The following is a 19,075-nucleotide window of genomic DNA, read 5'->3' as shown; positions in this document are numbered from 1 at the left end:
AATGGCCACAAGAGGGAACATAGGATTAGTGCCAGTCTGGTGATAGCTCATATTAGTGTATGTGTGGTCGACAGCATGCACATGGATGGGGGGAGCAGTCGGCCCTATGGTGTGTATGTCAATCACCAGCTGCAGGGTTAGGACCTAATCTAGAACACTCCGCATTAACTCATTACATCCGAGTGACACCTCCAGGTGCATCTGCAGTTAACTCCTACGGATACCTCTAGGCATCAAATATTGCTTGCTCATACTTGCTTCAATAATTCCAAAACCATGTTATGTAGAAGGTTTTAAAATATTTCAAGTTAAAGCTTACACAATAGCAAACTCAATTAAATTAATATTTGACCTCTGTCTAGTACAGGTAAATAGATATTAACTGTTGTTTTTATGACATTAATTTATATAGATATAATTTTCACATTCTTCTAAATATCTCAAAAACCAAGTAACACAGACAAAACTCCTTAGCCTCACATGAATGCTCTCAACTATATGAATAAAATGTTGCTCACAGTGTGTGTAACTTGAGTGGTTGCTGAGATATTGTAAGTTGTTTACAAAATATTACAAATGTAATAGTTACTGTGACTTTAATACCTAGAACCTAAAGAATACTACCACTATAAAAATAGTTTGTGCTGAAGGGTTTGCCATTGATACTTCTTTCATAACCCCTACAGTTTCTTAGATATGAACATTTGTTTGAAATGTCAGGACAAAATTTGATTCTGTCAAAATACTTCGGCTCCACCCATTGGAAGATACAGTGCAAACGTCCTGAGCTCTGCTGGAGTGAATGAGTTAACTACCTTTATGACTGCCTGAATGACAGTTCCTCATCATATTTCACCATCTCCTTGGGGAATTCCCAGCAGACAGAAAATAAATTGGCACAAGAGCCATAGGAGAGAATGAAAGGTCAACTGGCATAGAGACAAAATAATATTAAAAAAAAAAATTGATAGAAAACAAAGGCTATGTAACAGTCTTTGCACTAACAGCCAATAAATATTTGTACATTGCAATAGGCCATTAAGAAAACCATCACGATGCAGATGGGAATCGGGCAATAATTCCTATAACATAAGTTTGCCATACAGCTTCCTGCTAAAATACAGGTAGGACTTTGTGACAGTCTATATGTTACAGTAAGTTATAAATGTTTTCTGCTCCACTGCATTCTGGGTGAGATAGTTTCTATGCTGCAGTGAACCATGCCAAAACACTCTAGACAATGCAATATGTAAGGAATGCATCTTGTTATAATATAAAGGTGGGGCAGATACTAGTCTATACTGTACACTACATAAATAGGACCAGGTGGGTGTCAGTGCACTGCAATGTGCCACTAATGCAAGCTGCCCCTATATAGGTAGGACCAGTTAACAGTCCATGCACTGCATGTTGCCACTAATGCATGCTGCACCTGTACTGGAAGAATCAGATAAGAGTCCATGCACTACAGTCTGCCATTAATGCATACTTCACATTTATATGTAGGACCAGGTAACTGTTAAGTGTCCATGCACTGCAGTGTGCCACTAATGCACTCTACCCCTATACAGGTAGGACACAGCAAGAGTTCATGCACTGCAGTGTGCCACCAGTCTATACTTCCCCTATACAGACAGAACTAGGTAACAGTCCATGCAATGCAATGTGCCACCAATGAATGCTGCTCCAATACACAAGGGACCAGGTAATAGTCCACACACTGCAGTGTGCCAGCAATGCATGCTGCTGCTATATAAGTGGAAGCCAGAAAAAGGTCTATGAACTGCACAGTATCAGAATCATATCCTGTCTCTATACAGGCAGGGATCACGTAACTGTCTTTAATTCAGTGACTTACCAAGACATACTGCCATGATCCAGGTGAAGAGAACATATTAGTTGCACACTGCTGTATACCAGGCCTGACATTCTCACTATAACTAAAACTTGGCTTAAACTCAGCATAAATGACTCTGAAATTACACCCCTGGCTTTAACAATCTGTAATGATTGTATAGAAAGGAAAGCTGGTGGTATTGCTTTAATATTTCTCCAACAGCTACCACATTCCCCCACCAACAAATCAATACCAAAATTCAATTTAGTATTGCTTTCCGGAAAATATGCAAATATAAACAAATACGTATTTCTGTCCTTTATATCCCTTCTGTTGACAATACAGCTACACTGAAAGATATCCTACATTGGAGATCAATAACAATTCCACAAGAAAAAATACTAAGGGATATCAGTAGTATTTGGTTGAACGTGACCTCTAATACCCCTAAATCAAGCATGAACTTGTATAGGTTCACACATCTAATTAATAGCCTTACGCATTATAGCAAGACATCAAATTGCTTATTAGACTAGATCCTAGTATAAAACCCTAGCAAATTCACCACCACAGGTACATTGGAAGATGGTCAATTTTTAAAACCAAATATCTCACACATCCACTTAAACAGCATGTTTATAAAGCGACACACAATCTGTCCTAATGTTACAAAAGAAATATTCGTTACTAGCCTATTATTATTAACTGAAACATCCTCAACATCCTCCCTTTTAAAAGATTCTGTAAATGAATGCAATACAATACAACTTTCCTAAATATCCAAAACAGCCTTGCACCTCTTAGAAGAAGGAGACTAAAAACAAATAATGCAATTTGGCTATCCAAAAAGAGTAGAATGCTAATGCAGGGTGATGTGCGGAAAGGATGCAAAAATATAACACGCCTCAAAAACTTCAAAATGCTCTGAAACTGTACTAAAAAGCAAATAAATGAAGGCAAAAACTATACTGCAACAACATTCAGAACAATAGCACACACTATTCTGATAATACATTAAAGAAATCGTACATCCTGGCAAAAATTTAATTCTAACCCTCTCCAAATAACTCTCCAGTCAAAACTGCAATAGAATTCAACTCTAATTACATAGATCGTACAGCATCCCTAACCAAGGATGTCCCAACATCTAATCCCAACACTGTACAACAGTTACGTATCACGACATCCACTTTCATCTTCAAACCTGTACCCAAATCTTATAAACTCAAACCATGCTTGACTTCAGCTGATGACCTTCAAAGTGAGTACCTTAAAACAGCAGCCAACAACATTGCCTATCCTGTCTCAATCCTTATAAATAGGCAATTCCAGGAATTCCATGTTCCATCTCTCTGGAAAAAAAATCACACATTATCCCTCTACACAAAGGAGAAAATTCAACAGACATCACTAACTTTAGGCCTATTGCAGTCTTATCCACCCTTATCCAAAATACTTGAAAAATGTAATCAAACACAACTGCTAAACTATCTCCTGCAGGAAGAACTCCTATCCCCCACATAACACAGCTTCCATCCCTCCCACAACACTAACACTGTATTTCTAACCTTTATAGATGTTGTCAATACAGCCCGAGACAATGGCAAACTAGTCTCCTCCTTATTTCTGTTTATGCATAAATTCTTTGACACAGTTTGTCTGTGCAAACTTCTACTTCAAATGTCCTCATTAGGTCGATCTCAGCTAACCCTTTTATGGTGCAAAAGGCCCTTATACAATAGGTATCAGTCAGTAAAATGGCACTCCACCCTCTCTCCATGACCTGATAATAAGCACTGAAACAGGAGAGACAATGCTAGTGGCTGCTATTTTAAAGGTACTCACTTTGTAGATCATCAGCTGACCTCACAGTCACCAACGGTGTACTACATGGCTCTATCCTTGGTCCCTTCCTCTTTAACATTCTCACCAACACCCTCCAAACATCTACAGTACAAGCTTCCATAATATAATACGCAGGTGACTCCACACTCATATACACATCGGACGACCTGGCACATCTCAAAAAAATTACTCAGGAATCTTTTACAGCCAGTAAAATATGGTTTTCTAACTCACAACTCATGAACAAAAAAACTAATTACTTCCTTTTGTCCCCAAATCCCTTCCTCTCTCATGTAGAAACAAAATGTAAAATCCTCTCTCGTAATAATACAGGTATTAAAATAACTTCTCATAGCAAAGTGATGATAATTAATGACAACTTTAAATTTTACCTGCATATACAAAACTGCATAAAAATCACTGAAAACTAAAGATGTTTTACATAACAAAAACGTTCATTAATGCAACTAAAACTACACTTGCAACTCCTTATCTCCTTCCCACCCTTCTTTATGGTACTCCTATCCTTAGCTAACCTGCAGGCATCACAAAAAAAATCAAAACTTGCATAATGCTATAATAAATTGGATACATTTTCAGCAAATACCCCTTTCAGAACCCACCTCTGTATTGCACTAAAAAGCCTAAATTGGTTAGAACTATCCCATTAACTAACAATTATATACCTTCTTACAACCTACAAAATAATCTGGTATCCATCTGTTTATACAGAGCAAAACACTGTTCTACACAAGTAAGTTCCAAACTGGTCATTATGATCCGATGACCAAAAACTCCTCACTGTCCACAAACCTATCAAATTTGCTGGGCATGGTCTGAGCTCATACCATGTTGCTAAGGCCTGGTACTGCTTACCTGTTTCAGTCAGGTCAATACCCTGCCTCTGGTTTTTTAACACCATTTTGAAAGTCTTCCTATTCAAAATCGGTCTCTTTTCTTGGTCAGCCACAGGACAAGTTATATCCTTAAAGATGAAAAAGTACCTATACATACCTTACACCTCTTTACTCTCACTTCTTCACACATTTCCTTGCTTCACTCAAATTCTTTCCTCTGACTCTCATTCTAAACATGCCATAACCCTGTTTTTATCTAGCTTCTTATTGCAATGCCTGTGGAACCTCACTGGTGACAGGAATGCTAGTTGAGGTACAGACTCCAACTTTGACATGTGTGATCTGTTGGTGAGTCAGTTAGCAGCCCACCTGTCAGCATAAGGGTTGATATTCAAGTGGGTGAGTTTATCAATGATGATCGAATGTGGGATTGTGCCAAATGCCTTGTCCAAGTCAAGGTAGGTTATCTGCACAAATTTGCCTTCGTCTATGGCAATATTTCTGAAAACCCCACCAGTTTAACAGGCAAGACCTGCCCTTGACAAAACTGAACTGGGTCAGATCAAGGGTTTGGAAGACTCCTATACACTTATTTATAAAGTCCATGATGATTTGTTCCATAGCCTTATAGATAAGGCTGGTTAAGCTTATGGGTCTATTGTTCCAGAAGTCTGTTGCTGTACCCCCTTTATGAAGGGGGATGACAGCTGTTGTTCTCCATTCAGGAGGGGCAAAAACCAGTATACAGTCTGTGCTTGAACAGAGTACCTAATGGAGTTGCTAACTCATGTTTTAGATTATTTAAAACACAACTTGGGATGACATCCAGTTCCATAGAGGCTGTGGTTTTGGCCTTGGAGAAAGCATTAATGACTTGCTCTTTGGAGATATGAGGTAGAGGAGATGTTGAAGGAATGGTCCATGGTATGTTTGGAGGGGACAGTGGAGTGAAATTTTCACCAAACCTGTCAGCTAACAGGTTAGCTATTTTCACAGGATCAGAGTGTGTAATGCCATCCACAGCTAGTTCAGCACACATCTGGGTCCTACCTTTTAGGTTACAGATACAGCTGAAGAATGCCTTATGGTTATCTTTAGCTATGGTTGCTAACTTTTTTTTTCAAAGTTGCCCTTAGAAGATTTTACAAGTTGTCTTATTTGCTTGTCAAGCAGAGAGAGTGTGTTCTTCCAGTGTTGGGACCTCTCTTTTTTATTCTTAGCAACTTCTTCCTCTTATTGTATAACTTATTAAGTCCACCAGGAGGGCTCGTTTTTTCTTGAGGATCTTGTCAGTTAAAGGTTTGTCTATACATTTGATAAGTGTTTGTACAGGGCATAGATGTATACCTTATTATAGTTGTCAATGACATCTGTGGGAACATGTGCTTGGAAGTTGTTTATGCCTTCCCTTAGGAGGGTATAATTAGCTTTGGTGAAATGTTTTAGCCTGATTTTTCCTAAGAGGGGTTCAGGTGTTATTGCTACTTCAAATGTGACTGCTTTGTGATCAGATTTAACCAGTGACGGTCCAACACTTGTAGTGGTGCAACTGTCACCCATGTTGGTGAGAACCAGGTCAAGAATGTTTAAGCCCCTTGTGGGGTTGCATACTATTTGTTGCAAGGCATTTGTGTTAAAGTCCAAGAACCGTTGTGTGAGCATGTTGGAACTTGTATACGTTTCCCAGTCAATGGAGGGATAGTTAAAGATCGCCCCATGACTACAGTGTATGGCTGAAATTTGACTGACTAAAGTAGGTCCAAATAAGCAGCATGGGTATCTTGGATCATTGAAGGGGGCCTATAGCTAACAATGACTTGAAGGGGGGTTCTTACCCACAGTTAGTTGAACTTACAGTAACTCCATAGAGTTTTCCTGTCTAACCAGTCTATAGGTGTATTAGTCTTTGATGAAGACAGATACTCCTCCTTTGGTTTTCACACATTCTTTTTGCAGTCTGAAAGCATGGAAGGCACTGCAGCCTTGCAAGGTCAGGATACTCTCTGTGGCCCTGAACCAAGTTTCAGTGACTGCATAGATGTCAACATCCTCCAGGGAGAGGAGTGCTTCCAGAGGATGCAGTTTTGGATTTAAACTCCTAGCATTAAGCAGCATAACCCTTGATTTATCTGTGAGGGATAGTTTCAAGTTGGAAATTGTGTTCTTGAGACCTTGCCAAGAAAAAGGCACTATGGGGGGGCAAGTGCCTTAGCCAGTATCCAAAAGCCTAGAAGTGACAGGTGAAGACCATCACTAGCAAAGCAGCATGGTTTACCTACCATGTCATCCCAGGCTGACAGGAACTGGATCCTCTTAGAATGACACCAGAAACCAAGCCAATTGTTGAAGTCAGTTATTTTTTTGTTTGTTTATATAGGTTCATAGGTTCATACTAGGCTATCTGCCCTAGGGCATTTATAAGCCTAGCCAGAGTATGTTTGGCTTTCGCCACCCATTTTAAATTAATTTTGCTATGCCCTTTTTCGAGGTTAGTATACTGTGCCTCTGTCTAACAGTGACACAGAAGTGATACCCGGGGTAAACCTATGATCTCCCATCCACTCATCAAGATTCCTCTTGAAGAGAGTCAATGAAGGACTCTGCCTAACCTGGACTGGGATTTTATTCCATAGTGAAGGGAGCCTCTGGGTTATGAATCTGTCCCTCCAGCATGTCCTATTTATTTCAGTGCTGAGGTTCAAGTCTCTCGAGCGTGGTATCATCCCAGGTAAGGGTTGAATGTTACTCGGGGTTAGGGACATAACTGCCTGGGACACATATTCAGAGAGCTCAGTGGTGTCTCTCTTGAGTGCATGTGTGATCTGGTGCATCCTGGCACCCAACAGACAGCTGACCGTGACCTTCTCCTTGTCCAGCCTGGTGAGTGGAACATATGTGCATCAAACAATGGAGTCATCTATGACTAAAACAATTTGGTTTAGATGTGCTTTGCCTTAAGGGTTTATTTGGTGAGACACTAGTGCTCGTGTTATTATGTGTACTGAGTGCTATAGGTACTGTATTAGGTGTAGCATGTTTATTTTTGGAAGGTCTTTGGTGTTTAGGTAGGTTTCTGTTGAGTACCTCTGCGTATGATGGTTTATATGCCGAGTGCATGGTTTGCGTAGGAGGTATAGTATATGAGCTCACAACCTGTTCAGTGTTACTGCTCTGTGCACAAGACAGCAAGGCTTCCAGATTGTTACTGTAGATGAATCTCTCACAAATTCTACTTGGGTGATTTAGGAGTAGAGGGTTGTCATTATACATGAGGCAGTTGATACACTGCCTCACAATACCCATTTCAATCAGGCTAGAAGAAGAAATGGAGGGAAACTGACCATTCATAATGCTAGATAAAATACTATTTTAACAGTGGGGGAGGAATAGAGGAATGTGGTATGGATGGATGCTCTAAATGGGGTCTATACTAATGAGGGTTCTCTAAATAGTATGAGACAATTGGAGATTGGGTGGCGTGAGGTGCTCTCCAAGCAGCTAAGAGCAAATTAAGGATTTATCAGCCGGATCGTGGCAGCTTCTAAGGGAAAATTTATCTACTGAAGTTTTTGCTTCTATAACCTCCAATCATCCTCCCGGGTGGTGCACACAGATGAATATAGCAAAAAAACTCTGTGGAGCTGTGTTAAAACAACCACAAACACGGAGCTTATGTAGCAACAGTTAGCAAACGTTTTTTAAAAAATTTAAACCAATTACAAAGTTCAAAATGGAGGCCTGCTCCAGCAACCTTCAATCAGAGGATTCCTAACTGCTTTCTCCTGACACAAAGGTGTAGGAGGACCCTCACCAACAAAAAATAACCTGGTTTAGTGCTCAGCTATGCAAACATAACTAGATTCAGCAGATCTGAATCTAGTCTACGGCAAACTGCAACAAATCAGCAATAATAGTTCAGGAATTGGCAATATATTAAAAATACAGTTTAAAAGTGCAAAACACAGTGAAAACTTGTATTTATGGTTAGCAGAAAGCCTTGAATGCTTTGGAGTGCACAGATTCCAAGAGTGTTAGCACATGGAACAGCACAATTATGCTTCCCACATGAAACACTTTTTCAACCATCTTTTTAAACAGTGAAGCAGGACAAGGTATGACTTATTCATCAGACAAGAGAATATCATTAATTTGCTCTAAAAGGTGTTTTTTTTTATAATTCTTTAAATGTTATCATACATAACTAATGTCTTTCAGCTTTTTACGGTTAGGGGTCACCACAGAGGAACTCTGGTCAGCTAATTAGTCAGTGGATTTTTACAATGCCGAGTTGCCAGCCTGACGCCCAACCTTCAAAGAAGGCACACCCATTCACATATGTTAACAACTGAAAATTTCTAGGTTCCATTTTTAAATCTATATAAATCGCATTATGATCTAATAGTGGAATCCTTTATGTATAAATATTGTAAATATGTTAAAATTAATAAAATTATTTGAAAAAGTATGAATTTTTTTGTATTTCTTTATATTTTACTGCAGGATACATAATACACTTTGAACTTCTGCTATAATTCATGCTGTTGTTTTAAGTGTATTTAATCATAATTTTATCAGTCACAGTACTCTATTTTATTATAGTTGCACATTCCTGCGCTCTGTGTAAAACAAAGAAGTAAAATTATTTATGTTATCCATTGTTACATGTTTTGTGAAACACGACACTGATTTATTTGACTAGGGCTTTACTGCATGTTTTGAGAAACAATGACTTGTGGTTTTATCCTAGTTGTTTGCCCTATCACTTCCTATGCCAACAGCTTGTACTTTACTGACATAGTTTTATCCAACAACCTGGGATTCCATTGACGTTTAGCCTTATTTTCCTTAAGATCTGCTATTCATAAAACATGTTCTACTGTGATTTACATTTAATTTTACAGACTCTCTTACAAAAAGCATACAGAATAACATATATGAGGCTGGGCTTTACATGGCATTTTATGAACTCCAGAGCTATGGATAATGTATAAACTATGAAAGGACACAGGCAATTAAGAGATGTGTATTTTCCACTCAGAGCTGTTAGAAATGCAGTAATGTACAAGACACAGCTCACGTCTCATGAATTAGTACATTTTGTTTTGTTACGGCAGAAAGTGGAAGTCAAAATATCAAAACTACAAAATCTCCAATGACTGTTAACAGTTTCTCCTATCCCCTGCTGCTGAAACTAATGGTATATAACAGTTTAGATGCTTAAGTGCACGCACTGCCAGAGATGCAAGGGCCACAAGGCTGGATACAGTTGTCAAAACACAGTTAATAGTGTAGTTGCTTCTAAATCTCTAAAACAACAACAACAGTAAGTAAATAAACAAATTGGCCAAAACAAATCTAAGCTTTTATTTACAAAAGTAAAGATTTCAGAAAATTCCTAAAGCTTCAGCACATAACACTTCAGTGGGGAACCAAAAAACCTAACAAATTACACTGTAGTGCATGGAGCGCGGTGATTACACACTGATATCCAGAACAAGAGAAATCAGTTAAGCACTTCGACAGCATGAGACCTAATCTTAACAAACATTGAGCACTCCTGCTTCAGTTGTTAATATTGGATATTGCACTAGACAGTTAAACCTGCCACTACTGACCAGCAAATAACAACGACAGAACTAAAAGCAACCTTTTTTCTGCCTGCTGTCTGAGCAGGTAATCTGCCCTGACTTTTGTTGTAAAATAAGAAAAATGTGTTACACTATCTTTCTGACAGTGCTTGCTAAAGTGCTTTACAGCTTTGACAGAAGGCAAAACACTAAGCACTTTTTCCCCTGTAACTAGTAGTAAATGGATCAGATAAAGCTAAATGCACTACAAAGTATTATGATTGGATCACCGATCATAAACCCTTATTATGTTTTCTTGACGCATGCAGAGATTCACCTCTTGAGCTTTGCTCGCGAGGTGAAGTTCTTGGCATCCAAGTCCCAAACACATACTGAAATGGTTATAAAGGGTGGCCAGATCATGATCCTCGGTTTTCTATCGCTCAGAATAAATCACTCATTTACGATTACAACTTTAGAATTAATTTTAAGTTTAAGGCAGCTTTAGATTAAATTCTCTTCTTGTGTTCTTGAATATAAGGCATTACTTTTAACAATATCATTAAAACCTATTAACAATTATCTCTACTTCAGTTTTGAACAAACCACCTCCCTCAGGTTATTTAACCGATTCCATAAATAGTCACGTATTTGTGACTTAAATGGAAATTGTTGTAATTCTGTTGTCATTTAAGGCCATTTTGTTTTCAAACTTTTTTTTTTCCTTGCGCCTCTGCTAAAAATGGCCAGTCACACCATCCACAAATTAATTAAACAGTATCACTCTTGTGAATTTTACTAATATTAATTTTAAAGCAATTCAATATGCTCTTTATTGTCTAGCGTTACTGTTGTGGGAGGGTTGTTTCTATAAATCAAGCAGAGAGGCATAGAATATTTAATGACAGCATTCTATGATTGCCTCCAGTGGAAGGAACCGGAGGGACCATCCCCATACAAAGTCTACAGGAATATCTTACATACACTGGGGTAAATTAAAACTCCTACAGGAAGTGTGTCACTAAATACTGTGGCTTGCTGTGCCATGAAAGGGACAAGCACGTTATATTGCCTTTTCACTGCTGCACTCAGGGAACATGCATAAAGATCACATAGCACAACACTGTACAAACCTTTAAGTGCACAGATTATAACTACATGCACGAAGAGGTCACAGGTCTCATATGTAGATAGCACTCTGGGTGATCTGCCTGCACACCCAGTGCTCTGAGCATGCTACGTGCACACCCAAAACTGGGTACTCTGTATGACCAGGTCACTGAACCATGTATTACTGTAATACCTGATACCTCAGACCTCTATATAGGTTCTGGCTTGGTGAATTATGTGAACAAGTAACTGCATGATCTGTTGCACTATGTAACTCTCAAATCATATGTAAAAGGAAAACAATATTTGGGGAAGATTTGGTGAGATGGTAATTTATGTTATTTTGAATTTGTCAACTGGGGTAGTGCATGGATTCTAAATGAACTGTTTCAATCATTGCCAGTGTGCAAAGCACAAAACAGGACATAAAAAGTTAACAGATTATTAGTTGTTCCATACATAAATAAAAAACACAAAATATTTTTAAAGAAAATAAAATGCACACAAAATGATACTCATGTAAAAACCAAACAGCCAAAGCCGAATGATAAAAAATACATAAAATATCATCATCTTTACTGCAAAGATCTGGGGAACCTTGTTCTGCTATGCATACTTTTCCAATTTCCTCAGTGCATCCAAATGTTTTGGGGGGAGGGGGGATGGAAGATGTGACTAGGTGCAAGCCAAATCCTGGGAAGTGGTAGTTAAAAGCAGATATCTGGAAACGAAATCCCACAAGAACATGTCTCCTGCAGAACGGTCAAATGAAGTGACCACGCAGACTCCTGAGGGCTACAGGTCAGCACTGATCAATCAGCAGCTTTGTATGCTTGGATGAGACATTCTTCTACTTTTTCTATGGCCAAAAAGTACTTTTACATCACATCACTTTAGTTGCCTGTTAAGATATCACACAAATTATTTCCTTTGTAAAATAAAAGTCAACTAAAGGAAACAAAAATTATTCAACTGTAACACTGAAGCTGAAGTGAGGTCAAAAAGAATGAAAAACAGTAAAAACTCGAGTGAAAACAATTATGACAAGTAAATTAAATAACTTATAATTATACTGTGAGACTTTCTACAATATTAAGAATGTGATTATACTGCAAAAGTTTAGAAATTCACTTCCACTTCCCTAAGTATCACCTTCGAGTTTACATACATTATCACCTGCTAGGATGCTCATTTGTCTAACACTGGAACTTCCGGAAAGAACTATTCCATAACTGAAGTAATTAGCCAAAAAGATGTCAGTACACATTAGGTATGTTTCAGAATTGCATAAGTAACTCGCCAAATGATATTTTTCCATTTTTCAAAAAAAAAAAAAAAAACACATGAACAAAACAAATGAGCATACTTAAAATGTGTATACACACATTTTATATATATATATATATTTATATATATATATATATATATATATATATATATATATATATATATATATATATATATATATGGATTCACTTCATAACACTGAAACTTCAAAATACTGAAAATGACAAAACTTCATAATACTGAAGACCAAAATACTGAAAGCTCAAAATACTGAATACTCAAAATACTGAAAACACATATTATGCGTAAACTCAGCTTAAACAACATAAATCATAACAATTTCTACCAAATGTATGCAGGGGGGGGGCAAGCCCCCCTGCACTTCTAACCCCTGCTAATTATATATATCTACTCCAAGATTGCACTTAACTACACTATGTGCAATCTTGGAGTTGATATATTTAATTAGCAGGGGGTGTGGGGGGCTTGCCCCCCACATGGGGGGTGCAGGGGGGCTTGCCCCCCTGCATATATTTGGTAGAAATTGTTATGATTTATGTTGTTTAAGCTGAGTTTACGCATAATATGTGTTTTCAGTATTTTGAGTTTCAGTATTTTGAGTATTCAGTATTTTGGTTTCAGTGTTTTGAGTTTCAGTATTTTGATATTTCAATGTTATGAAGTGAATCCATATATATATATATATATATATATATATATATATATATATATATATATATATATACACACACACACACACACACACACACACACACACACACACACACACACAAGATTTTAGATACACACAGATAAGATTCCAGTTGTTTTTACTGTATTTCACGTCACCAAATCACAAAGGACTGTATTTGATTGACAAAAAGCATTCTGACTGAAAACTTATTACACAGAACTACATTCAGCTAAAACAATGTAATTGCACTAAACATAAAAAAAGTTTTTCTTTTGCTGGGCAAGCCCCCCCCCCCCCAGCACCCCCTAATATACTCCTAACTCCATAGTCTCACAGCAGACGAGAAGAGAGAAAACACACATGCACACACACACAATCACTGATGACACACAAACACATTTCACAGAAAACTTAATTAGAGCAAACATTCCATAAAAATGTGCTTTGTAGGAGGAAAGCCCTCCCTGTACCCCCCTACTTAAATATACTAACTCCATGGACATTGAACAGTTGAGAAAAAAAAACACATTTGATCACTGCTTCTGTACTAAAATGAAAACACAATCAATATATTTCATCAATACTACAAAAGCAATTCATATCTTTTATTTGCAAAGCAAATGAAGTGAGAACTGTTGTGTGCCATCATTTTAAAAGAAATTTACACTTACACAAATGTTAAACACTACAAGTCAGGAAATATCATAAATACACTGGATGCAAAACAGAAGAACCAATGTCAGGTATTATCTTTGCAGAGTGGTCACTTTTTTTTTTTTTTTTTTTTCAAATATGGTCCATATGCCACAAAGAATAGCAAATAAATGTCAGGACTTGGAGCATGCGCAGCTATGGCTAATGGCTCTCATTGTTGCTGGACACCTGAACATTGATATTCGGGTATTTTTTGCTGAAATGTGTTTATCACTAGCACTAACCTAAAACAGAAAATGCAGGTAGTTGTAAAATGAACGAATGAATGAAAGAAATTAATGTTTTTGCAAAGTCTCTTATTAAGTAAGGCTTTTATTTTTGCGCAAAAATGTTCTGTACCATTTTTGTGTTCTAAAGTTTTACTCCATGGGCATTCACTGAAAAATGAACATCTCTCAACCCAGTTTCCAAAACTTAAATACAATGAAACAAATCTTAAAACAATTTCTGGCAATCAGAGTGGGATCAAGTCTTGTTGTTTACAATACAGCATCATCAGACCTGAGTAAGCAAAACATAAATAAAATGCACCAATCCTAAACGAATTCTAGCATGCACAGAGTGCTCAAATCCTGCTATTTAAAACATGAAATGCACCAAATCCTAAACAAATTCTACCATGCACAGAGTGCTCAAATCCTGCTATTTAAAAACATGAAATGCACCAAATCCTAAACAAATTCTAGCATGCACAGAGTGTTCAAATCCTGCTATTTAAAAACAGAAATCTACAGAGAATGTGTTCTCCTTAATCATGTCCAAATGCCTGGGTTAGAATCACAAGGCCTTCAAAATCTTCAACCCCTTCTATGTTTTTGACTAAACAGGTTGCAAGTACACCCCCGTCTACACATTCTGCTTTGCTGCTCAGTCCACTACTGTGTGCAATAAAGAAAGCAGAGTAAAAGTACACAATTACAAAAATTACTTGCACACTATTTTCTGGTTGAAGAGTCAGCAAGCCTTCATTATATCAGCAATGGAGTGAAAATGAGGTAGCTTGAAAAGTGAACATAACTACCTAGTGCAGAGAAAACATAATGAAAAGGTACATCATTATTTAAACATTTCAATTATAACCACAAGACCACGAATGACCAACTCATATGCACAGAACAATCTATCATCAATGCAAATGAAATGGGCTAAACATATCTCCAAGCATGGACGTTTGCATGTCCAGTTTTTTTGTGGCATCAAACAAGGTAGCAAAACAAAAGTTGCTAACAGAAATCCAGTCACACTACACTGTAGCAGCTTTCAGGTTAAAATATTAAATAAAATATCAAAACAGACCTGTTCCTAGAATATTAAATAAATGTCAAAACAGACCTGTTCCTAGCACCAAAACAGAGTGCACTGCAGCACTGAAATCCTCAGCAGTGAACAGAATGATTTTGTTAACCTGTAGAAGATCCAGACCCTTACCTGTACACCTGCCAATGAAGGACTTCGGCACAGAAAGAAATAGGCTCCCAAAGGCCATCCTATTAGTAGTAGTGACAAAGGTGGTGTGTGATCATTGAAATGTTCTGTTTGCTCATTGAACAACCAATTACATACAATTTTTTACAAGTCAGCATATCAGTGTTTAAATAACTGTTAATTACAGCAGTTTTTAAATATCATGACAGCAGCAACACTATACAGACTGATCCTTAATGGGAGCAGCTGTAAAGGACAACATATACTGAATTTATATTCTAGGGACTGACTGCATTAGGCCCACACATCTCTCTGTTCATAGGTTCATACTAGGCTATCTGCCCTAGGGCATTTATAAGCCTAGCCAGAATGTGTTTGGCTTTCGCCACCCATTTTAAATTTATTTTGCTATGCCCTTTTTCAAGGTTAGTATACTGTGCCTCTGTCTAACAGTGACACAGAAGTGATACCCGGGGTAAACCTACGATCTCCCATCCACTCATCAAGATTCCTCTTGAAGAGAGTCAATGAGGGACTCTGCCTAACCTGGACTGGGATTTTATTCCAGAGTGAAGGGAGCCTCTGGGTTATCTCTCTCACACTCTTCACACACACACACACACACACACACATATATATATATATATATATATATATATATATATATATATATATATATATATATATATATATATATATATATTTTTATTTTTAATATACTCTATATATAATACACACACATACAGACTCAGACTCATGTATATACTTACATAAGCACACCCACAAAAAATAAACACTATATATATATATATATATATATATATATATATATATATATATATATATATATATATATACATACATACACACACACACACACACACGTATATTTTAATAACTATGCTATACGTGCACACATATGCAATTCATACTATACCATGAATAAGTTATTTGTATAAAATCAGCTACATAACCTGATAATTATCTGCACACATTCAGAAGGGAAGAATCACTTAAAATCTTAACTATAAACAAAATGCATTTGTAAACTGCACCTTCGGGTCACAGTCTGGGTATGAAAAAGCCTACATAACAAACACCATTTTCAAGCAATAAAATGTACAACAGTAAAACATATGCCAGCAGCATGTTTGTTCGGTGCATTGACAAGCTTTGCTTATGCATTTGTATAACAGCTAAAAGCAGACAACAGCTACAGGTAGCAGCTATACTCAAATAACACCCTAGGCTGTTAAACTACACTCTGTCATAAAAGTACTACTACCAATAACTTGGTGCATGTCATATTAATATTTTATACGCACAAAGATAAATACAGCAATAGAAAAACAAGAGAAAAGACGCAGTTACTCACTGGGCTCCTTAGTTTGAGAAAGGCATTTTTCCACAATAGAAGCCGGAGCTGATGTACGAACCCCATAGTTGCCTGCCTCCTGGGCTCAGATCCCGCGTAGCATAATACAGCGGTCCGTGGGATGGGGGTGGGGGCTACAAATAAGCAGTGTCCCTTTACAATAATACAGCAATGGATAAACAGATACAAGACTGCTTGTTGCGTTGAAGTGCCTATACCCTTGCCAGCTAAGCCCAAAGGATGCTACGGCAGCACTGACAGATGCCGGTAGCAGATGGAGCTGCCGCCGGTACCAGGCTCAGCACCGGAGTACTCACCCCCCCAGCCTCGGTGCTGAGAGCTACGAGCTCTGCCCCTGTCTCTGGCAGAGCTGCAGTCTCACCCTTTGGGGACGAAGGCACGTGCAGTATCGATTATGGGGGGCAGATCCCACGCGTAGGCCACCTTTGCCCCTAGCGGTGTCTGAGGGGATGTTGTTGTTATTTTCGCCGCTTGTTGTGGCTGCTGCAGGCTGATCAGCTGGCGTTACGTTTACCGAGCTACTGCTGCCGCTGCTGCATTACATGGTGCAGTTCCAGTGCCCGCCTCTGTGACGTTTCTTAAAGCCACACGCACACATTTCCAGCCTGGCACGGGATGGGGGGCAGTCACCGTGCACCTAGCTGCACCGTTTGTTATCTGTTACACTGTACTGGGATCCATCCATGCATGATAAAGTATACATCTGTATCTTAAGTAACATTCCTTCAAGGATGCCCTGGAGTCTGTTAAAATGTGTGATGATGTAATAAGGCAGTAATGAGTGCAATCACTGAGCAACTCCCAGTATTATTACACGTTGTACCCCATTCAGAACGTGGCCTTACACAACTAATCTTAGTGTGTCTGCCTTACTATACCAGCAATCGGTACCCTGCATTTCTGACACTGGAGTCAGCTGTTTGCCTTTATGCCTCATCTTTTAGTGATAAATGCTGTGGAATCAGCCAGTTATGGAGGGTCCAGAGTTTTGATGTTTATTTTTGCACCGCATCCCGCACAAAGTACGACGAAGACAGTCTAAAACTATGAAGTTAACATTCCCAGAGTAATACCTTCTTCCAAGGAAGTGCAGACAACGTGTAGAAGTTGCCATACCTGTCAACCGTCCGTCCAAATTTTTGCATAATGTCCAGATTTTTTGTCTCATATTTTTGTCTGTTCCTTATAAAATCTGTGGTTTTCCGGCAAATCACTGACATTTGAAGTAATGAAATAATGATATGCGCTTAAGTTTCAGACTTCACATCCTTCAGAAAGTGCATGCTAACACAAATCTTGCTAGTCTAACAACTTTCTAAGAGCTATTTTTGAAATATGTCCATATTTTTGAGCTTTTACCGCCCCTCCATTACTTCAGGCTTTGTCCATGAAAATGCAGTTTTTTGCTGGACAAAACGGGCCTGTCAGTATGGTGTGTGTGTGTGTGTGTGTGTGTGTGTGTGTGTGTGTGTGTGTTGGGCTATGGTTGAGGTTCTAAGCCTACCTCTCCACCTGGCACAGTGAAGTGCACACACCCTATTCTGTCAGTGCTTCACCCTCCTCTTCCCTTTAAGTTTTTTGTGCTAAGTTTGCCTAGTAGTTTGTACTGAACAGACCTGTAGCTACTTACAAGCTCATATTATATAGGTATATATATCACACACTATGATCTCTGTTCAAAACAAAGGGACCTTACAGTTATTGGTATTTAGTTGCACAATGATACATTGGTAATAACTTTCTACAGGGTCTGGAATTTAATGAACTGGCTGACTAGGCCTACCATTTCAACAGCCTCCACCCCCAGTCCTGTCATGGACATTACTTTTTTCCTTTTTTTTTCAAATTTTTAAAGTTTTTTATTTTGCATTTTTTTGCATTTTTCTTTTCCTTTTTAGGTTTTTTTAAGTTTTTTTTTATTTTTTACACAGAAATTGATTGTCGGAATGTGCAAGCTTGAACAGAGGAAAGAAATTCACTTCTCCTTGCATCCTTCAACACTCTTTTTTCTTTTCACACTTTCAACTAAACCAAACAACACAGTAATAAGATAATAGAGGGGTTAAAGAAGTCAGAGGGAAGCCAGGGGTAGAGAGACGTCTCATTATCTTATAGAGAGCATTTTCTTTATTGAAAATATCTGTAAAAAAAATCAAAAAAGCAAAAAAAAAGAAAAATTTCTTTTTTTTTCAATCTGCCTTTTTCTTATATTTTCATATATATAGCTGATATACATATACATAGCATGCTTCCTCACCTGTAACCCTAATATATGTATTTGATGTATATGTATGAGAATGATTTCAGTAATAGTAATATATTCTATTTTGTTGTTTGTAGACA

The 19,075-nt window shown here is 37.9% G+C and overlaps 1 protein-coding gene across 1 annotated transcript in view; it reads right to left on the bottom strand.

The window, feature by feature from the left end:
• The window catches only part of ABCA2 (ATP binding cassette subfamily A member 2), a gene marked incomplete in the record, with an annotated part of 2,505,641 nt that extends 2,488,342 nt beyond the window's left edge, over positions 1-17,299 (bottom strand). Inside the window, 1 exon segment of the mRNA XM_044058216.1 lies at positions 16,712-17,299. Coding sequence (XP_043914151.1) covers positions 16,712-16,777 — 66 coding nt within the window.
• Between the last annotated feature and the right edge of the window lie 1,776 nt (positions 17,300-19,075).

The sequence above is a fragment of the Protopterus annectens genome, chromosome 16.part0, assembly GCF_019279795.1.
Source record: "Protopterus annectens isolate FY-2018-M chromosome 16.part0, PAN1.0, whole genome shotgun sequence".
Classification (NCBI taxonomy): domain Eukaryota; kingdom Metazoa; phylum Chordata; order Ceratodontiformes; family Protopteridae; genus Protopterus; species Protopterus annectens.
The sequence above is the reverse complement of the archived record's forward strand: the minus strand, read 5'-3'. Positions and strand labels throughout refer to the sequence as shown.